General features: G+C 33.3%; 1 protein-coding gene across 2 annotated transcripts in view; it reads right to left on the minus strand.

Moving 5' to 3' along the window:
* Positions 1–693: 693 nt before the first annotated feature.
* The window catches only part of DYNC1I2 (dynein cytoplasmic 1 intermediate chain 2), a 61,519-nt gene continuing 45,083 nt past the window's right edge, over positions 694–17,129 (minus strand). For both annotated transcript variants that reach the window (XM_031960465.1, XM_012544816.2), the window contains 9 exons: positions 16,935–17,034; positions 16,282–16,407; positions 15,200–15,346; positions 14,714–14,827; positions 14,364–14,497; positions 13,326–13,470; positions 5,839–5,979; positions 3,629–3,754; positions 694–1,354 (listed from right to left, as the gene is read on the minus strand). In XM_031960465.1, coding sequence (XP_031816325.1) covers positions 1,241–1,354; positions 3,629–3,754; positions 5,839–5,979; positions 13,326–13,470; positions 14,364–14,497; positions 14,714–14,827; positions 15,200–15,346; positions 16,282–16,407; positions 16,935–17,034 — 1,147 coding nt within the window. In that variant the 3' untranslated portion in view covers positions 694–1,240. The remainder of the gene's footprint in view (positions 1,355–3,628; positions 3,755–5,838; positions 5,980–13,325; positions 13,471–14,363; positions 14,498–14,713; positions 14,828–15,199; positions 15,347–16,281; positions 16,408–16,934; positions 17,035–17,129) is intronic.

Below are 17,129 nucleotides of genomic sequence, written 5' to 3' on the forward strand. Positions count from 1 at the left end.
GTTTCTGCTAAAATTACTAAACTGATTCAAGTCTTAATTTCAAAAACTTTCTTGTGTAGCAAGACAACTATATATTGTATTTAACATATTTAACATGTATTGGACTATCTGCCATCTAGGGGAAGGGGTGAAGGGAAGAAGGGGAAAATTTGAAACAAGTTTTTGCAAGGGTCAATGTTGAAAAATTACCCATGCATATGTTTTGTCAATAAAAAGCTATAATAAAAAAATAAATAAAGCAAAAAAAGAAAAAAGAAAAAAAGAAACTAGAGAGATAGACCTCTAATCCATGTTTAGTCATACAGAGATCGATCTAAAAATTAGGAGATACAATAGGTAATTTTATAAATAGCTGAGTATCTAGAGAAAGAGAAAGACAGAAAATGCAAGGGTGGGGAGGGAGAAAAAAGGGAGAGAGAGAAAGAAAGCACTATATATAGTTATATCACAAACAAGTGGAAACATCACCAAGATTTGTCTGCTCTTTGAAATATGTCCTAGTTAGAAGAAATACAGCAAAAAAAAAAAAGATGACACTTTCATACTCCAAATATCAATACATGATGTACTAGGAGAGAATACTCTGTAAAAGATTATGAAAGCAACTACTGGAACAGAATAGAAACAAAGAGGATGTGTAACAATGATTGATAAATTGAAATTTTATGCAGTGACTCAAAATGAAAGTCTTGATTTGACATAGACTGATTCTTTTATTTGTAACCATAGCTATCACTACTTTAAAGAAGCACAGCTATGAAAAAGGACAGAAAAATAGATGAAACTTGAGTGGGTACATGCATTTTAATGGTTAACAGTAAACAATGTTCTTACATATTAGTGGTCAGAGATTAACTTATCTTGTGTTTATCTAGAGAAGTGATTATTGAAAAATATGTGGAATTTATGCAATCTACCCCTTTCAGAAATAACTGTATACTGTTACAGATTGGAAAAAGTTCAAGATACTAACATAGCAAATATATGCCTGTGTAAGTATTCAGAAAAAAATTGCATATTGTAAAAGTAATTTGTATTAAAAATTTACACAAATCCAATAACAATATGAATATAAAAAAGTGACACTGCAAGAATTTTTTGCGTTAAAGAGCTTTGCGTGTTTTAAGTCCATAGTTTAATCCACAAGATCACCCTTCAGTTCCCTTTAGACAGAAGCATGCTATGAGTTTTAATTTCTACTTAGAATCAGTCCCCAATTCACTACTAGCACAAAACTCATTTAAGCAGGTATGCGGGTGGCAGCTTCCTCCTCTGCGTCAGCTCGGTTTGCGTTAATTTCTGCTAGTGTTCGGCCAAAACGAGCCCATTCATCATTGCGGGGAACAGCGATTTGCTATTAAAAAAAAAAAAAAGAAAATGTTTTGTGTAAGCTGAAAGAAATTAAGAGATCATCTTACCCACTATCATTTCTGTTTGTTTTCAAATAGTTTTTCCACTAAAAAATAATCATTGGCCTGAATGGCCTTTCCATAATCACAGGGACCTATAACAATGACTTACAACATTTACAGGAAAAAAAAGAATGGTGTTTGTGAAATGTGTTGTGACAGCGCCAGAAACGACTTCTCTATTATCACCATCAGCACAAGATACAATAATAATGATGCTTTGTAAATATAATGCCTACATAGCACTTTATGGATTTTCTTTAAAAAAAAAAAAATCTACTTTATTCTCACAACATCCTGTTTGTATAGTAGTTCTTAAATGGTGATTCTAGCACCACTGGGATTGATGAAGACGAGTCTTTTACACTATTAATGTTTATAATAAAACTCCCTACATTTCTGTTTGAGGTATGAATTATTAAAGCAGTATCATAAACTGACATTAATTCTACTGATTTTTTTTCTAGTTACAGAGAAAAATAGTCTCTGTATTAAAAATGTTTGAAACCTATAATATTATAAGGAGTAGGTTGTGACTCCTATTTGTTGCTACTACACAAATGGTGTATCTGTCTCTAAAATAGTCTAATGTCTAAAGCAGCCTTTAGATAAAGTCGTTAATCTAAAATTGTCTTTTCTCCAAAACTTCAGGGTAAAAGGCATAAAAGGATCTCAGAATCAGTCTGAAATCTACCAAAAGAAACCTAAGGATGAAACTCTGAGGCAGAACAACCCTAGAACATTTGAGCTCCAAAAATATGAGATGGTTAAAATGACAAAGAGGGTGCGATACTAATTTTTTCGGTAGCAAAGTACAGGAGAGTCTCCTTATTGTGAGATGCTGCACTTGTAGTTCTAAAATATTTGATAGATCAACTTATTTTCTCTACCTTCTGATGATTAAACTTTGTATGGTACAGAGTCAATAGTAAAGGTAGAGGATATATAAGATACATTCATTAAAGAATGCTAAATCTGTGTGTTTTACTCCTTAGAAGTTTGGCAATTAGATAATTAGGATTAAAATGCTTGCTAGGAAGGTTGTCTATTGATCATTTATATTGCATTAATTATCTTAATGAGATCAAGTTTTAGCTGAAGTCAGCCTCAGTGAAAATAAATTGTAATATGAGGAGGAGTTTAGGAGGTAAGAGGAAGAAAAAAAGGAAGAAAAGGAAATATTCACATATCCCAACGAAGGTTATATTCCTATTTCTTCCTCTGGCTTTTCTCCCTAATTCTTCCACCACTTCCTCAATTTTTACTGTGGGTACTTAGAGATTTTTCTACTAATTCTTTCCCTATCACGGTCTTCTTGATGGGAAACTCAATGGGATAGAATCTGATAATGATCAAAATAAATTGTGTTTGGTTTGGGGAAGAATGGACATTGTGGAGAGGAAAGCTAGTTTTATTTTATGAGTCACAAAATTTAGTGACTCAAATTAGTAAGAAAGACGATTAAAATCTAGATCTTTTGACAACCTTGAATATTGGTTTAAATTTTATTTATCAGATTATACTATTTCCTTAATGAAAGAAATATGATACTAATGTAAATCTTTCTTTCCCTACCAATTCAATTAAATTCAGGCATGGAATAATTATAGACCTAAAAAAAGAGATAGAACATCTTATTCACTAAATTTTGCCAGCATTGTTCTACCTTTCCAAATCTGAATGCCAATCGTGATGATTTGAAAATCAATCTCTGGTTTCTTAATTCAGTTCATACAATCACTAAATAATAATGCTAACATTTTGATTACTACTGAGATAATCAAACAGAAGAAAATTCTGGTTGGACCATTGCCTGGTGTGATTGAAACTAATAACAAAGCAAAAGACCATCTCTGTTATGTTACTATCAACACAGTTCCAATCTTTTATAAATTTTTCTAGTACTGTAGTACATTTAGTTATTAGAAATAAAATACATTATCAAAGAATCCTTTTAAATCTTACTCTACTGGGCAGGGGGAGTGGTGGTGGCAATAATGTCACATTATCTATTTTTAAAAGAAAATGCAAGTAAGTCCAGAATGAGCCAGTTGGGGGGAAACGTCACTCTGACCAGTCAGTTTAGTCTCTGAACCACATCCAGTTTTATAAAGAGCAAACTATCACCATGATGCCAGAATCACGTTCACAAAAATTTTTTGCTATAATGCCTGAAAGCCAAGTCCTTGTGTTAGAATTGTGAAGAATGAACCACATACCTCTCCCACGTCATATATAACTATCTGTCCTTCAGAATCGCCTACAGCAATCTCTCTCCCAGAATGTGTCCATCTCACACGATTAAGAGCAGGATTACCCTCCACAGAAATGCTTGCAGTTGGCACCTGAATTCATTTAAAATACAGTGCATTGTTAAAAGTTTCATCAGGATTTCTATAAAGATGTAAAACAGTATAACTCTTCTTTCCTCTAGTCTGGCTAGTTTTGGAAAACAAACATTAAAAAACATATAGAATTTTTCCAGCATTTGTTTCTGTCAAGACATACTAGTTTATGAATGAAATTATAACCAATCCTTGAGAATAGTTTGAGAAAATCATTTAAATCTTTATACAGAAAATTCTTCTATAATCTAAAACCTGACTTTAAAGGAAATGTCTTCTTTTAAGATCCAAGAATTGTTCCCCCTCTTCTCAAATTTCTTAAAGAAAATATTACAATTTAAAAATAGATAATCAAAATTCCTTTTAGAAAGACCATGGCTTAATTCTAAACTACAAATGTGCCTTTGTGGTTTGCATCTCTATTACCCATAGCCTACCGTTCCTATAAACCACCAGCCCAGGCTTCCAGTGGTATTCCATTTTGTTCCACAGAGGAGTCAATGAATTAACTAAAGCAATAGAACATGCTGCTATCGTGACAAATGACACCAAAACAGTGACAATCACTGGGAATAACAAAACTTCTTCCCTTCTAACCACTGCCTTATTCTATCTGCACATGACAACAAGGGACTTTTTCATCAAACTATGAAGAATGCTTGATTTCCTCAAAAATCTCTTGTATTAAAAATCGTACTTAAAACAGGAATCTAATGACAAACAAAATGCAAATATTTGTAATTCTCTTCCAAATGTGATGTTTAAATAAACAAAATTAGTGGTACTTCTCCAAATTTGATTATACTATATAATATAAATAACCTATATTTTAAAATGATTCCGAAAATTTCCAAAGCTGTCTGGTTAAAGATGCTAGAGATACAGTGTTAAGATTATTCTAAGAAACTTAAAAGTAAGTGACCCAAAATATCTGAGCCTCAGCTTTCTCATCTTAAGGGGGAAAAAAAAAGATGAAAAAACAGGGGTTTCGACAAGATCACCTCTAAGGTCTTCTACAATCCTGAATCTGGAAAACTATGATACAATTATAAGCAATGGTTTATACTCCTCTGTTAAATATTACTTTCTAATTTTCATAGTACAGAAAGTGCTTGATAAGCCATAGTGTTCCATAAATGGATTATTATTATAATCACCATGAATAATTCTCTATATCATTAGAGATTATTAGAATTCTCAAGTTATTCTCCTCTTGCCTATGAATAACCCCCTAGCTCTGGGGAAGGAAAAACAATTAAAACTTAAAAGGCCCAGAAATTAAATCACTAGTCATAAAGAGAAGCGCCCTCAGAATAGGTGAGAACACGCAAGGGACTGGGCTATGCACAAAATTTGTATAGTACAAAAACAGTATAAAAAGCTTTGCTTGTGGTGCAATACTCATGCTATAACATCACTACATTACTGTATAGTGATATAGTTTAAGAAAATCATAAGCTTTTCTTCAGCTGATAAACTACATATGGCTATAATTTGAGAGAAAAAAAACAAAGGAAATCATATTTATGGTTAGATTTCATGGTAAATTCTAGCATATAAATTAGAAGTTTGGGTGATTTTTTTTCTTTTCATTTCAAGATAAAAATAATACTGTTTTCAATTACTTATTAAAAAGACATCTCAGTCAAAGACAAATAAGGCCTAGCTAGTAGACTATGAATAATATACAATTTTAATAGAAAGGCTAAAAGCTACTTCTGAAACTCAGAATTAAGGTTAACATATATCAGCTATTGCCAACTATCAAACTTCTGTGTTCCTAGTGTAAAGTACCCCAGTTGCCTTGTGAATGGAGACTTTGCCAGGGCATTAGAGACATGATAGTCTTTTAGAGAAATCAAAGGAAAGTCCCCAGTGTTCTTGGCCAACATTACTCCTTCTCTCAGTTCTTCACAGCAGGCACTTTTTTATTTAGTGTACAAAGCTTATTTGGCTTCTTTGTGATGAAACTGCAATCACAAAGCCCCTTTTACATTCCTTGGGATGAAGGGAATTTCACAAATTATTCAATAAATCTCCCATTTTCTGTTTTGCAGTGCAATTTTTATCATTTTGTTGCTCACCTCTGTGTCATTGTTGAGATTCCATAGATCCAGTCTCCCCATGCCATCCACACAAGCAAACAGGGCAGGGTGGGTGGGCGACCACATCACATCATAAACATAATCAGAATTGTCTTCAAATGAGTATAAAGGTTTGTTATTCTGAAATGGAAGAGTTGATTTTAGCAAGACAAAAAATATATTCATCAAGAAGCTGTGAAAATATTTTATATGATAAAAAATAATATGCAAAAAAATACTATTCTTATGTTTTATGCTACCATAATAGTGGCTATGGATTAAGAGTAAGATTATAAGGCTCTGGATTACTTTTTAAAAATCTACTGAAGTCCTACTGATGCCTCATCACAGAGAAGAAGTGACCATGGATTCCTGATAGCTATGTCAATAAAGCAGAGGCTCTAGACAAGTTGGAGAGAATCTGAGTTTGGATTTGTGAGATTAATGTCTGCTCTCTAAAGACCAGAGCAGATAAGTTCACAGAAGTTTATGATCAGAAAATTGACTATAGGGTAATGAATTTTTAGGACATAACCTTCTGAACCATTTTTTGTGCTCTTCTTATATTTGTAATATTTCATCAATGATTTTTTTTAATGCTCAATTCTCATTATTTACGAATTTGCCCCTCCTTCCAATATAAATGAACCCCTTTCTTGTGAACAAAGTATATTCAAGCTAAACAAATCGGTTTATTGGCTACATCTATATGTCTTTTTTTTTATACCTCTAATCATCATTTTTCTGCCAAAAGGTAGGAATCAAACTCCATAATCAGTTTTTCTGGAGTCCTGACTGCTCACTAAATTGAGCAGAGCTCCAAAGTCTCTCAAAGTTGTTTTACAAAACATCTCCGCTTTCTCAGACTGTGTCATATTTAAAATTTTTTTATTTTTACTATATAATAATATTCTATTACATTTATCTCACAATAATTCCACTATATCATATGCTACCTTTTGGAGATAAATTAAGATTTCATGAAGACTTACAGATAAATTTGAGAGAATAAAAGTGCATTAAAATATAGTATAACTAGAGTGGAAAGAACAATGGACTAAATCAGGACCCCTGTGTTTTAAAGTTCTACAATTGCCACTTCTTGGCTTTATCACCTTAGACAGGCAGCTTAATCTTCTGGGGCTCAGTTTCCTCATTTATAAAACTAGGGGAGCTGAACTAAATGATCTCTAAGGTCCTTTTTGACCCAGTAAATTTCATTTCAAAAATTAGTTTAGGATTAGCCAGAGTTTTTACTAGATACCTTTCACATGCTCAGTATTACAGTATAGAATGGAAGATACTGAAATGAGACATTGCTCTTGTCTTCAGGCAACTTTATAATTTAGGTGTCTGATAAGACTAACATGTGAAACAGCAATAAACAACTTGAGGCTGTATATTACTAATGATAAAATGACAGCTGGGGGTTAGGGAATTAACATGACTATAAGCATTATAAATTCAGAGGAGTTAATGAATGTCAGGAATTAGAATATTGTATGGAAACCAAGAGTTTTTTACAAAATCAACTGACTAAATAAGGGAAAAGGAAGATGTAGGTAGATGAAAGTCCATATTAAAAAAAAAAAATGATGTGGTTAGAGAACTTTAAGCTCAATGAATCAACAGTATGATGGTGGTGGCCAGTTGGTTTAATATGGGCATAATTCCAAAACAATGGAGATGCCAGTATCATGGTTAAATGCTATTTGGAGTACTGCATTTAGTTCTGTGTGATACATTTTAGGAAGGAAATCAACAAATGGTGATTCTAAAGGGCAACTAGTTAGGAAGTTTTATAGACCATGTCATATGAGCATCAGTTAAAAGAATCAGAATTGCTTAGCCTGAAGAGGACATGACATAAAAAGAGAGACATTATAGATGTCTTTATGTATTTGAAGGGTTATGACATAAAAGGAGGAACAAAGTTGTTCTGCTTAATCCCAGATAGTAGAAGTAGGACCAAAAGGTAGAAGTGGGGCACATTTTTGTTTCATGGACTTTGGACAAATCATTTAACCTCAGTGGCCTGCATCTATAAAATGAAGGTATTAGACTAAATGATTTTTAAGGAAACAAATTAAATTTCATTTCAGGGAAGCACAAAAGAATGCTTGAGTTGGAATAAGGAGAGGCTTGGTTGGAATCCAGTCCACTTACTTTCTATGTGCCCATGACAAGTCACAACTTCTCTGTCTCTAGTTCCTCATCTATAAATACATAGATAATAATTCCTGTTACCTCCCTCACAAGGTTCTTTTGAAGAACAAATGAGATAATGCATATAAAGTACTCAATAAAACATACAGTGCTATATGAAAGTTGGTTACCATTAACTGAATGTATAAATGATTTCTCTTAAAGAGAAAAATACAGGGCTAGAAAAACTGAGCAATTTTAGCTGTATTTTTAAGTAGTACACTCAAAGAGGAAGTTAGGTGGTAGTTCTAAAGAAATGCAAAGAGATTATCCCTTTGAATTTATTAATCCCTTAGCAATTAACTGCTCTATTTATCTATTTATCTCCATTTATAGCCCCTATTTCCCTCTTAAACTCAAGTCCCCCATCACCAAAAGTCTGCTAGTCACCAAAGGTCATTCCATAAGTATCTCAAACTCAGCAAGTCCAAAATAGAGGTAAAAAATGCCCTATATCCGCTCATCTGACCTTTTTTTTTTTTAAATTTCTGTTAAGTGCTGCATTATTCTTCAGCCTCAAAGATTTATAATCAAAGAGTCACCTTCAATTCTTCACTCTCATTCACTTTCCATAGCCAACACCTCTCACATCCACACCTTCTCTATACTATCATGGCCAATGCCTTACTTCAGGCTTTCATTAACATTTGCCTAGACTGGTGCAACAGTCTCTTACTTGGATCTTTTGTGTCCAGTTTCTCTCCTCTCAATCTATCTTCCAGATGATTTTCAAATCGGTATTCCTGAAACACAAGCCTGAGCAGGGGACATCTCTGTTTCAGAAGCTCCTGTGGCTCTATTACCTTCAGGAGAAAATATAAACTTCTCTGTTTGACATTAAAAGGCCTTCAGAATCTGGCTGCAACCTATATTTCTAGAATGACTTCACAATAATTCCACCTCCCAATCCTCATATATGTACTAGATATTCTGGCCAAAATGCAGTTGCTGCTCCTTATATTTGACATTGCATATTCACCTGGATGCCTTTGAACAGATAGCCGAGTGTGCATGAATGCTCTCCCTTTGTCACCTCGGATTCTTAGAATCTCTAACTTCCTTTGTGGCCCATCTCTTCCACCCAACAGTCCCACTGCCTAACTAGTGACTGACTTTCCCAGACTACTATTTATGGAAAGTTCTAATCATATATCTCACTTCATTCACCTCTATCCCCTCATCTCTTTTCCCACTATACCACCACACATACCTTTCCCTCTTCTGCCCCACCTACTTTTCACTGCTGAAATCATGATCTATTATGAAATCAAAGTCTTGAATAGAATGTGTCAATCTGCTTTCTAGACCCACTCTCACAAGTGTATTGTTACCTACATAAGAATATAGCTCCTTGAAGACAGGGCTGTTTTTGTAATCACATGCCAAGAGCTTAGCTCAGTGCTTGACACATGGTATTGCTTAACAAGCAGTTCTCCATTCATTCAAGTGCAATCTACAGAAGCCCTTCCTGAACAGCCTTTCTCTGTCAGTTATTAATGTTCTTACTATCTTTCAGAAATTACTTTAAATTTATGTTGTATATATTTTGTATTTATTTGTGTACATGTTTCCACCCAATAGCCTGTAAGATCCTTGATAGTAAGGATTATTTCCTTTTTTGTGTACCCAGTGTCTTCCATCCTTCCTGACACATAGTAAATGCTTGATAAAGGCTCACTAGAGAAGGTTCTCTGATCCTACTCATCTAACTCTGAAATAGCTGCTTTGAGAAAGGCACCCAGATGAGGTGTTGTTTTATGTTTGTTTGTTCTTAATATGAAAGGGGTCACAAGAGACATGAGAGATTGTGGATATTGCCAAACAGAAAATTCTGAGAACCAACATTCTAAGCAGTTAATAAGTACCAAAAATGTCAGATCGGTCAGCTTTAAGATAGATCTTTTATTAAAGGTCTTATTCAGAGACTGAAATGTTTTGTACATACACTAAAGATTTCTTTCCCCCAAAAGTGAGTCATGTTTTAATGACAACAGGGATGAGCCCAGTTAGGGCAGAGCTCTGAAATAATCACCATTTTTACAAGTAAAATTTTTTTGAGAAACTCTTATTCTCACAAGAATTTAGAATCACCAGTATTTTCTGTTTCCTAGCTTCCAGTTCAGTATTTAATGGAGATTAGGAGAGTTTTATCAGAAAGGCTATCTTTAGACTGCATATATCCACATATCAAGAGATAATTTCTTGGTCTTTAAACTTTAATTTAAGGACCAATTTTTGGCCCAAATGAACTGGATTTTTGCTGTTTATTCGCATCATTGAAAACACCCAAGTAACTGTGTTAGGACAAAGAAGTAATGAAAACAGATAGATGATTTAGACTGTGCAACTGCTTTATAAATTTCCTGACTAGGCAGAGATTAGAGCCTGGCTATACAAGCACAACTACTTTATACCAAATTAGACACAGAGCCAAATTGAGATTTCCAGGGATTATAGAAGACTTGGAGAAAGAAGAAGCAGAAAAAGAAAAAAGAGTGTGTGGGAAGAGTGAGGGAGTGCAGGAAATCTTGTTTTGATGCTGAGACCATGCCAGACTTTTCAGGGCACAAAGTTTCAACAGAACAGGATGTCTAGTCCTCCCAGTTTCTCCAAGCTTAAATTTGAATAATGAAAACTGTCTTGGGTGATCAAGCTCTTAAAAGAAGAGGTGCTGAATGATATTATGTCCTTACTGTTGGAGGACATATGAAGTATTCAATGTTTGTTAAATGCATGAAGTTGAAAATACTAGTTATGAAAGTCTAGCATGAAGTTCTGTTTTTAAAAAGCAAATTAGCAGCAAATTATTCCTCCTTGTTAAGGAGTGTGGAAATTGATATTACTAGGTTAAATAATGAGAAAGGATAATTAATTACACAATCAAAATAATAAATCCTGGAATTAAGCTGCGAATCAAAATTCAAATATTTACTCACAAGATTGTTCTTCAGGCATTTTAAAAAGAAGAGATAATGTTGTCATTCATACATAACTAATACTTTCCTCCTCTTGTACAAAAGTAGAAGTTAGTATATTAAGTGAAACTGCATATGCAGAATAGTTGAACTCTTAATATTTTTTGGAGTTAATGTGAAAATATACGATATGATACTTGGTTCCAACTCCTGGGCTACACTAAGACAGGAGAGTAGTAAGTGGTTAGGGCAATCCTTAGGAATGGAGTGTGGTTATTAAAGAACATGAATTATTCAAAAACATCGATCTGGCTTTATGAATCAATAGCAGACTGAACAATCTTTGATATATCACAAGGAAGCCTTTTCATCACAAAAAATAAACTAGAATAGTTTGTTTATATGCCTTTATGAGAGAAAGCATGCTATGTAGTCAAATAAGTAAAAAGCCTCATGAAGAGCTTGAAGGAAGAGATGTATGGAGACTTTGTGACAAAGTAAAAGGAAAAAAGATATGAAGAAATAGACATTCATGTCTATCTTATAGTGCTGGCATCTCTTTGTATGGTATAGGTCTGGAAAGCCACAGGAACAATTCCTTAATCTGAGAGTTAGGAGTTATATCAGAGGATCTCTAATTCAATCTGTACTTAAAGATGAATCCTTTTTACATCACTCTTCAAAAACGTTTGCTGAATTGGAGAATTCCTCTTCAACCTAGCCTGCTACAAAAAAAGAACAAGAGAAAGGCCCTGTTGCCCTGCCTACAGAGGAGATAGTTCCATATTGGAAAAAAGTTAAATATTTCAGGCAGCACATCAGAAACAAAACCCTGAAATGTTCTCAAAGGTAAAATCATGTCCTGCTTAAAGTGATGGACCAATTAGACATTTCCAACCTTAGAACTGATGCTGTTGAGGATGGGAAAAATTGGAGGTCTCAAATTAATGACCAATACAGTGAAGAGATATGAAACCATGGAATTTTGAAAGTCAACCAATTCATTTCAAGAAGCTAAATTGAAAGGAGGAGATGGCCTTGGAAAACACATTAATGTCTATGATAGTTTAGGTCAAATTTGGACATATTACTATAACTGAAGATTTCAAAACTAATTTCTGAATTAGATGAAAAGAGTCAATAAAGGGCAATAGTGTTCTACTGAATGTTTTACCTCTGGCACTCGTTTGTGAAGAAGAAAAAAGGGCAGATCTAAATGCAACTAGATGGCACAGTGGCCTATAGTGCTAGGCTTAGAGTCAGGAAGAGCCAAGTTCAAATCCATCCTGAGATACTTACTTGCTCTGTGACCCTGAGCAAATCAATTAACCTCTGCCTGCCCCAGTTTCTTCAACTATAAAATGAAGATAATAAGCACCTACCTCCCAGGGTTGATGTGAGGACCAAATGTGTACAGGTGCTTGTAGAGTACTCATCATATGATAGACCCTTAATAATTCTTTCTTTCTTCTTTCCTCCCCATTTCCTCCACCCTGGCTTCTTTCTTTCCTCTCTCATCCTTCTATAAAACAACATCATCTTTGGAGAGGCCTAAGTTCACATCTTGGCTTTCCTGGTTACTATGTGTGTAATCTGGTTAAATTATACTTTACCTCAGTTTCACACTTAATGAGTTATTGTAAAAAAAAGTATTTTTTAAATCGTAAACTATTAGGTTCTTGAAGAAAGTAATAACAACCTTTGCTTATTTTAGCCATTTAGGATGGAAAACTCTAAAATATCTTAGAATACAATTCAGTCTTTTCTTAATGATTCATAATCCTGATTATAAATAACCACTATCATTCTATGTTTAAATAATATGATATAGTTGTGTACAGTTTGGGGTTTTTTCCATTTTGTCCTTCACTGGCAATTGGCACTTACTATTATTGTTTTAACTGTCCCAACAGTCCACACTCTTTCTTGTTTGAGGAATTTAATCTGATATGGATTATGAAATTAGCTGAAGAAATTTGTAAAGAATTGTGTGCTAAATAAAAGCCAAAAGATTCTGATAAAGGTATATTCTATGCAGCAAAGCATAGAACTTGAATGAGAGGCTTTGGGACATCTCTTTTGGGTGCGCATAAGTCTTTCACAGAGCAATATTCTTGAATGTGAAAGTCATAAAAAACTGGATGTCTAGACAAATTTGGTATTACTAGATTTGCTCAGCATACTACTAAGAAAAAAAATGCAAACTATACAACATATAACATATCGTGTTTGATCTTAATCTAAACTGATTTCACAACTGAATATTTCCAAACAATTTGAGGGTTTAATTTTTTGGTATGTGTCTTATATTAGAGCACCACCTTGTGTCAAAACTTTGAGAAAATGACCAGAAAACATTTTAGGTACCTTGGTTGTCCAAAGTTTCACTGTCCAGTCAAATGAGGAAGTAACAAAAAGATGTGAGAAATCCACAGCTCCAACAGCTGCATGGCAATGAATACCAGTTATTGGTCCTTGATGTCCTTCAAACATCTCACTGATTCCAGCCTTGCTGTTTTACAAAACAAAAGCAATCAGATTTATTTCTTTGCTGCTAGATTCTCTATAAATAGATAATATACATATATTTAAATATCAAGCTCTGTCACAATTGTTCAAACTTATTATAGGCATGACACACTGAAATAATTCTAGGAAAAGGGCAACATTACTGATACTGGATGTTACCTTGTCCAGATTTAACAACTCTTCTAAAGCTGTAAGTAAAATTTGGAATCATAAACATTAAAGTACTGACAACATACCCCCAATAGCACAATACTTGAATTGATGGAATAGTGAAAGGCAAAGAAATGCTACACAGAAGAGATATAATTTTGGCTACTTTTAAACCTAAGAGCTTTGAAGTGAAGGTGATCTGTTTGAGATGAAACCCAGATACTCAATTTTATTTAAGGAAGAAATTGATAAGGTAGAACTAGACAATTTCAAAACAGATGGAACAGCAGGAGAAATACAAGTCAATTGAAGATGTGTGCGTGATGTTACTGTACAATTATCAGGAAGACTAGAATAAAGTTCAAATTCAAATAAACAGTGACTGAAACACAGCTGGCAATTTTTACCTTTTTATGTATATCTGAAGGGTCAGTTCTAGGAATAACATCTATCACATTTATATATAGGGGAAATGTAACAGCAAAATAAAATCTTTATCCATATCTTATCATTCGTAACATAAAGGGGAAAACAATCCATCACTTTCCTTTTGGTGTGAAAGTTTCTATTTTGTGAGTTTAAAAATAATGGTTTTTTCACACAGAGTGCCATGCAAATTCCTACTAAAAAGGGGATGTAGTTAGTTTAAAAATATGGTTATAAGGAAGAATCTTTGTCAGCATTGAAACTTTAAAAATAAACAATAATTTAAAAGTTTCTAATCACCTGCCATGGCGACATGCTGTGTATACAGAGCCTTCTTCACTTCCAACAACAAAGTTGTTGACATCTCCAACAGGGAAGGACATAGAAGTGACAGCTACAGCTTTGGACTGCTTATGAACCAACTCCATGCTATCCTGTAGAGAAAAATATGAGGAATTATTTAGACAATCAATAACAGTGACTTAAAAAAAGTTTTTTCTGATCTGCAGATTTTAGGACACTGAAATTAAATATTATGAATTTGCATTAAATATAAGCTATGCGATATATATATATATTTTTAGATCATGCCTTTTCACAGAGCTATAAATAACTAGCCACAGTTCTAGATTTTCACAAGTGAACTCTACCTGTGGATGGGAAAGCATGTCCAAACTCCATGAGCAAATTTTTCCATCAGTAGAGATGCTAATCAAATTGTGAGCATTTTGAGTTCCAACTACATTCACACAATACACAGGGTGCTAAAAGGGATACAAAGCAAAAGGAGTTTAAAAGGATTATTTTAAAAACAAAACCTTAAACTTTCTAACTAAGAATCAATTACAGGTATTCTCTATTAGACCAAACCATTCTAATCTATTTTTATAGCATCTTTAATATGAACAGCTTTGCTCTTTTTAAAATCTCTATACCCTTAAGAAAAAGTACTATCTTGGAAGGGAAAAAGACTTCTAGTAAAAATAGATTTTCATATTATCTAATGAAATATGGTTACTGAATGGTGATGAATTCAGATAGGAAAGAATGCTTATTTTAGAAGACCCTGATAAATACAACTAAGTACCTCACACTAAGGAGTGAAAAATCTTGTAGAAGATATTTTATCTCTTTACCGTATGTGCAGCAGCTGAAAGTGGAGTTCTCTGGACCGGGGTTCTCTTATTACTTCGATTATCCCACAATACAATTTGACCTGAATACGTACCACCAACAACTAGATTTGGATGAAATTTTGCAAATGTAGCCGACATTACAGCTGACTGAAAATAAAAAATGGTGAAAATTTTATATCAAAGAATTAAAGGGGGGGGGGGGAAATGTAACAGTTTACAGAAATAAAGTAAACATTTTCTTTGTTTTGTTTTTTGATTAAATATTTCTAATTAAGTCAATTTAATGGCTTATTTCATTATAATATTTCACATTTATATTTGGTCTGGAAAAGTTTTTGCTTTTCTTTTTAGAATATTCTTTCTCTAAGAGAATGCTGTAGGGAAAAGAGAATTAAATATAACATTTTACGTACATATAAAGAAGTAATTTCTGAAACAAAAAAAATTCACATCATTATAATATCAAATTGTAAGATAATTAGCCCTACACTTTGTTTTAACAGTAATCTGACAGGATCAGATTATATGCTAGTTTTGAGTCAGTTAAGTGATTTTTCAGAATTATGACATTATGAAAAGAATTTGTCTTGTTGCAAACAGAAAAGATTTGCAAATTTTACCTTTCTACTAAATTCATTTTTAAAATCTGCATCTGTTTCCTACTTTCAACATATGTTTCTACTTAAAACTATCTAGTTCCAACTCCTCAGGCCATGTATAAGTAATTCAGTGGGCCAATAGTCTAATTATATATTCAGTAAAACTGTTCATGAAAAACTTCCCATGGTAAAAGCATTTTATAAAAGCTTTCCTTTCATATAATCAATTAGAATAAAGGAAAAACAACATCAAAGGGCAGTGTAGGTGTGATTAAACAATATGAAAAATGTCACAAATGCTACAAAGGGAAGACTATTTTGAACTAATTCTTAATTTTCAGTCAACATCTGTTTGCAAATACATGTGGTTTAGTAAATGCCAACCCAATGAAATCATCATGTTGACAAGAAGAAAGAAAAAGGGCATTTGTAAATTCGTCAATGAAAGTTCAACATGGGGAAACACAATTTCTCACATCCTACCTGGCAGTGAAACACATATTCTGGGGTAGTTTTTTTGTATTTCATATTCCACACAAGAGCCACCCCATCGGGCTCATGAGGAGCATCTTCATTGTTGTTATAGGAGGCCACGAGCAATTCTGGGTACTGGTCACAAGAAATGAGATGGAAAAAAAAAAACTTACATCAATGAAAACGATTTTATGTTCTAACTCCTTTAATTTTCATTACCAAACTAATTTGAAACTAAAAATATCTGTTCTCTCTCCTCTGAAAGTACTACTTTTATGTTCAAGTGCAGTATCTCATTACATTTATAAGCAAATAAGTACACTTATAAGTAAAGTTTAAAGTCTGTTTTTATGGTAGAATAATATTTTATTCAAACATACATTATGTATTTCACTGTCTTATAGTTTATTAAAATCAGTCAAATTGGTATTCAACTAACTTTTACCCTGGATTATTTCCCCAAAGGATTGAAGTTTTCATCCCTTCTTCCAAAGTCCAGAAAATGAAATGAATGAGTATTCTAGAACTTTGTCTGAGAATTATTTTAATAACTGTAGATTAATAAATCAGCAATGGTCTTTTATGCCTTCCAGTAATGCAGCTTAATTTGTGAAAAATGAAATATGATTTAATTATTAAATATTATTTGTGTTCTATTTTACCTGAGATGACCAATCCAGGCAACTAACAACACGATGCTTTGACCAACGTTCATCAAAAAACTGTCTGTTTAAAGACAGTTTAGCACCTGCTTGAATTTCTCTGGAATTACAAAAAAAAAAAAAAAATCCCAACATAAAGGACAAGAACTTATAAAAGACTTTTTCATTTATAATAACTCAACTCTCATCATGCCA

The sequence above is a fragment of the Sarcophilus harrisii genome, chromosome 3 (assembly GCF_902635505.1).
Source record: "Sarcophilus harrisii chromosome 3, mSarHar1.11, whole genome shotgun sequence".
NCBI classification, from domain to species: Eukaryota; Metazoa; Chordata; class Mammalia; order Dasyuromorphia; family Dasyuridae; genus Sarcophilus; species Sarcophilus harrisii.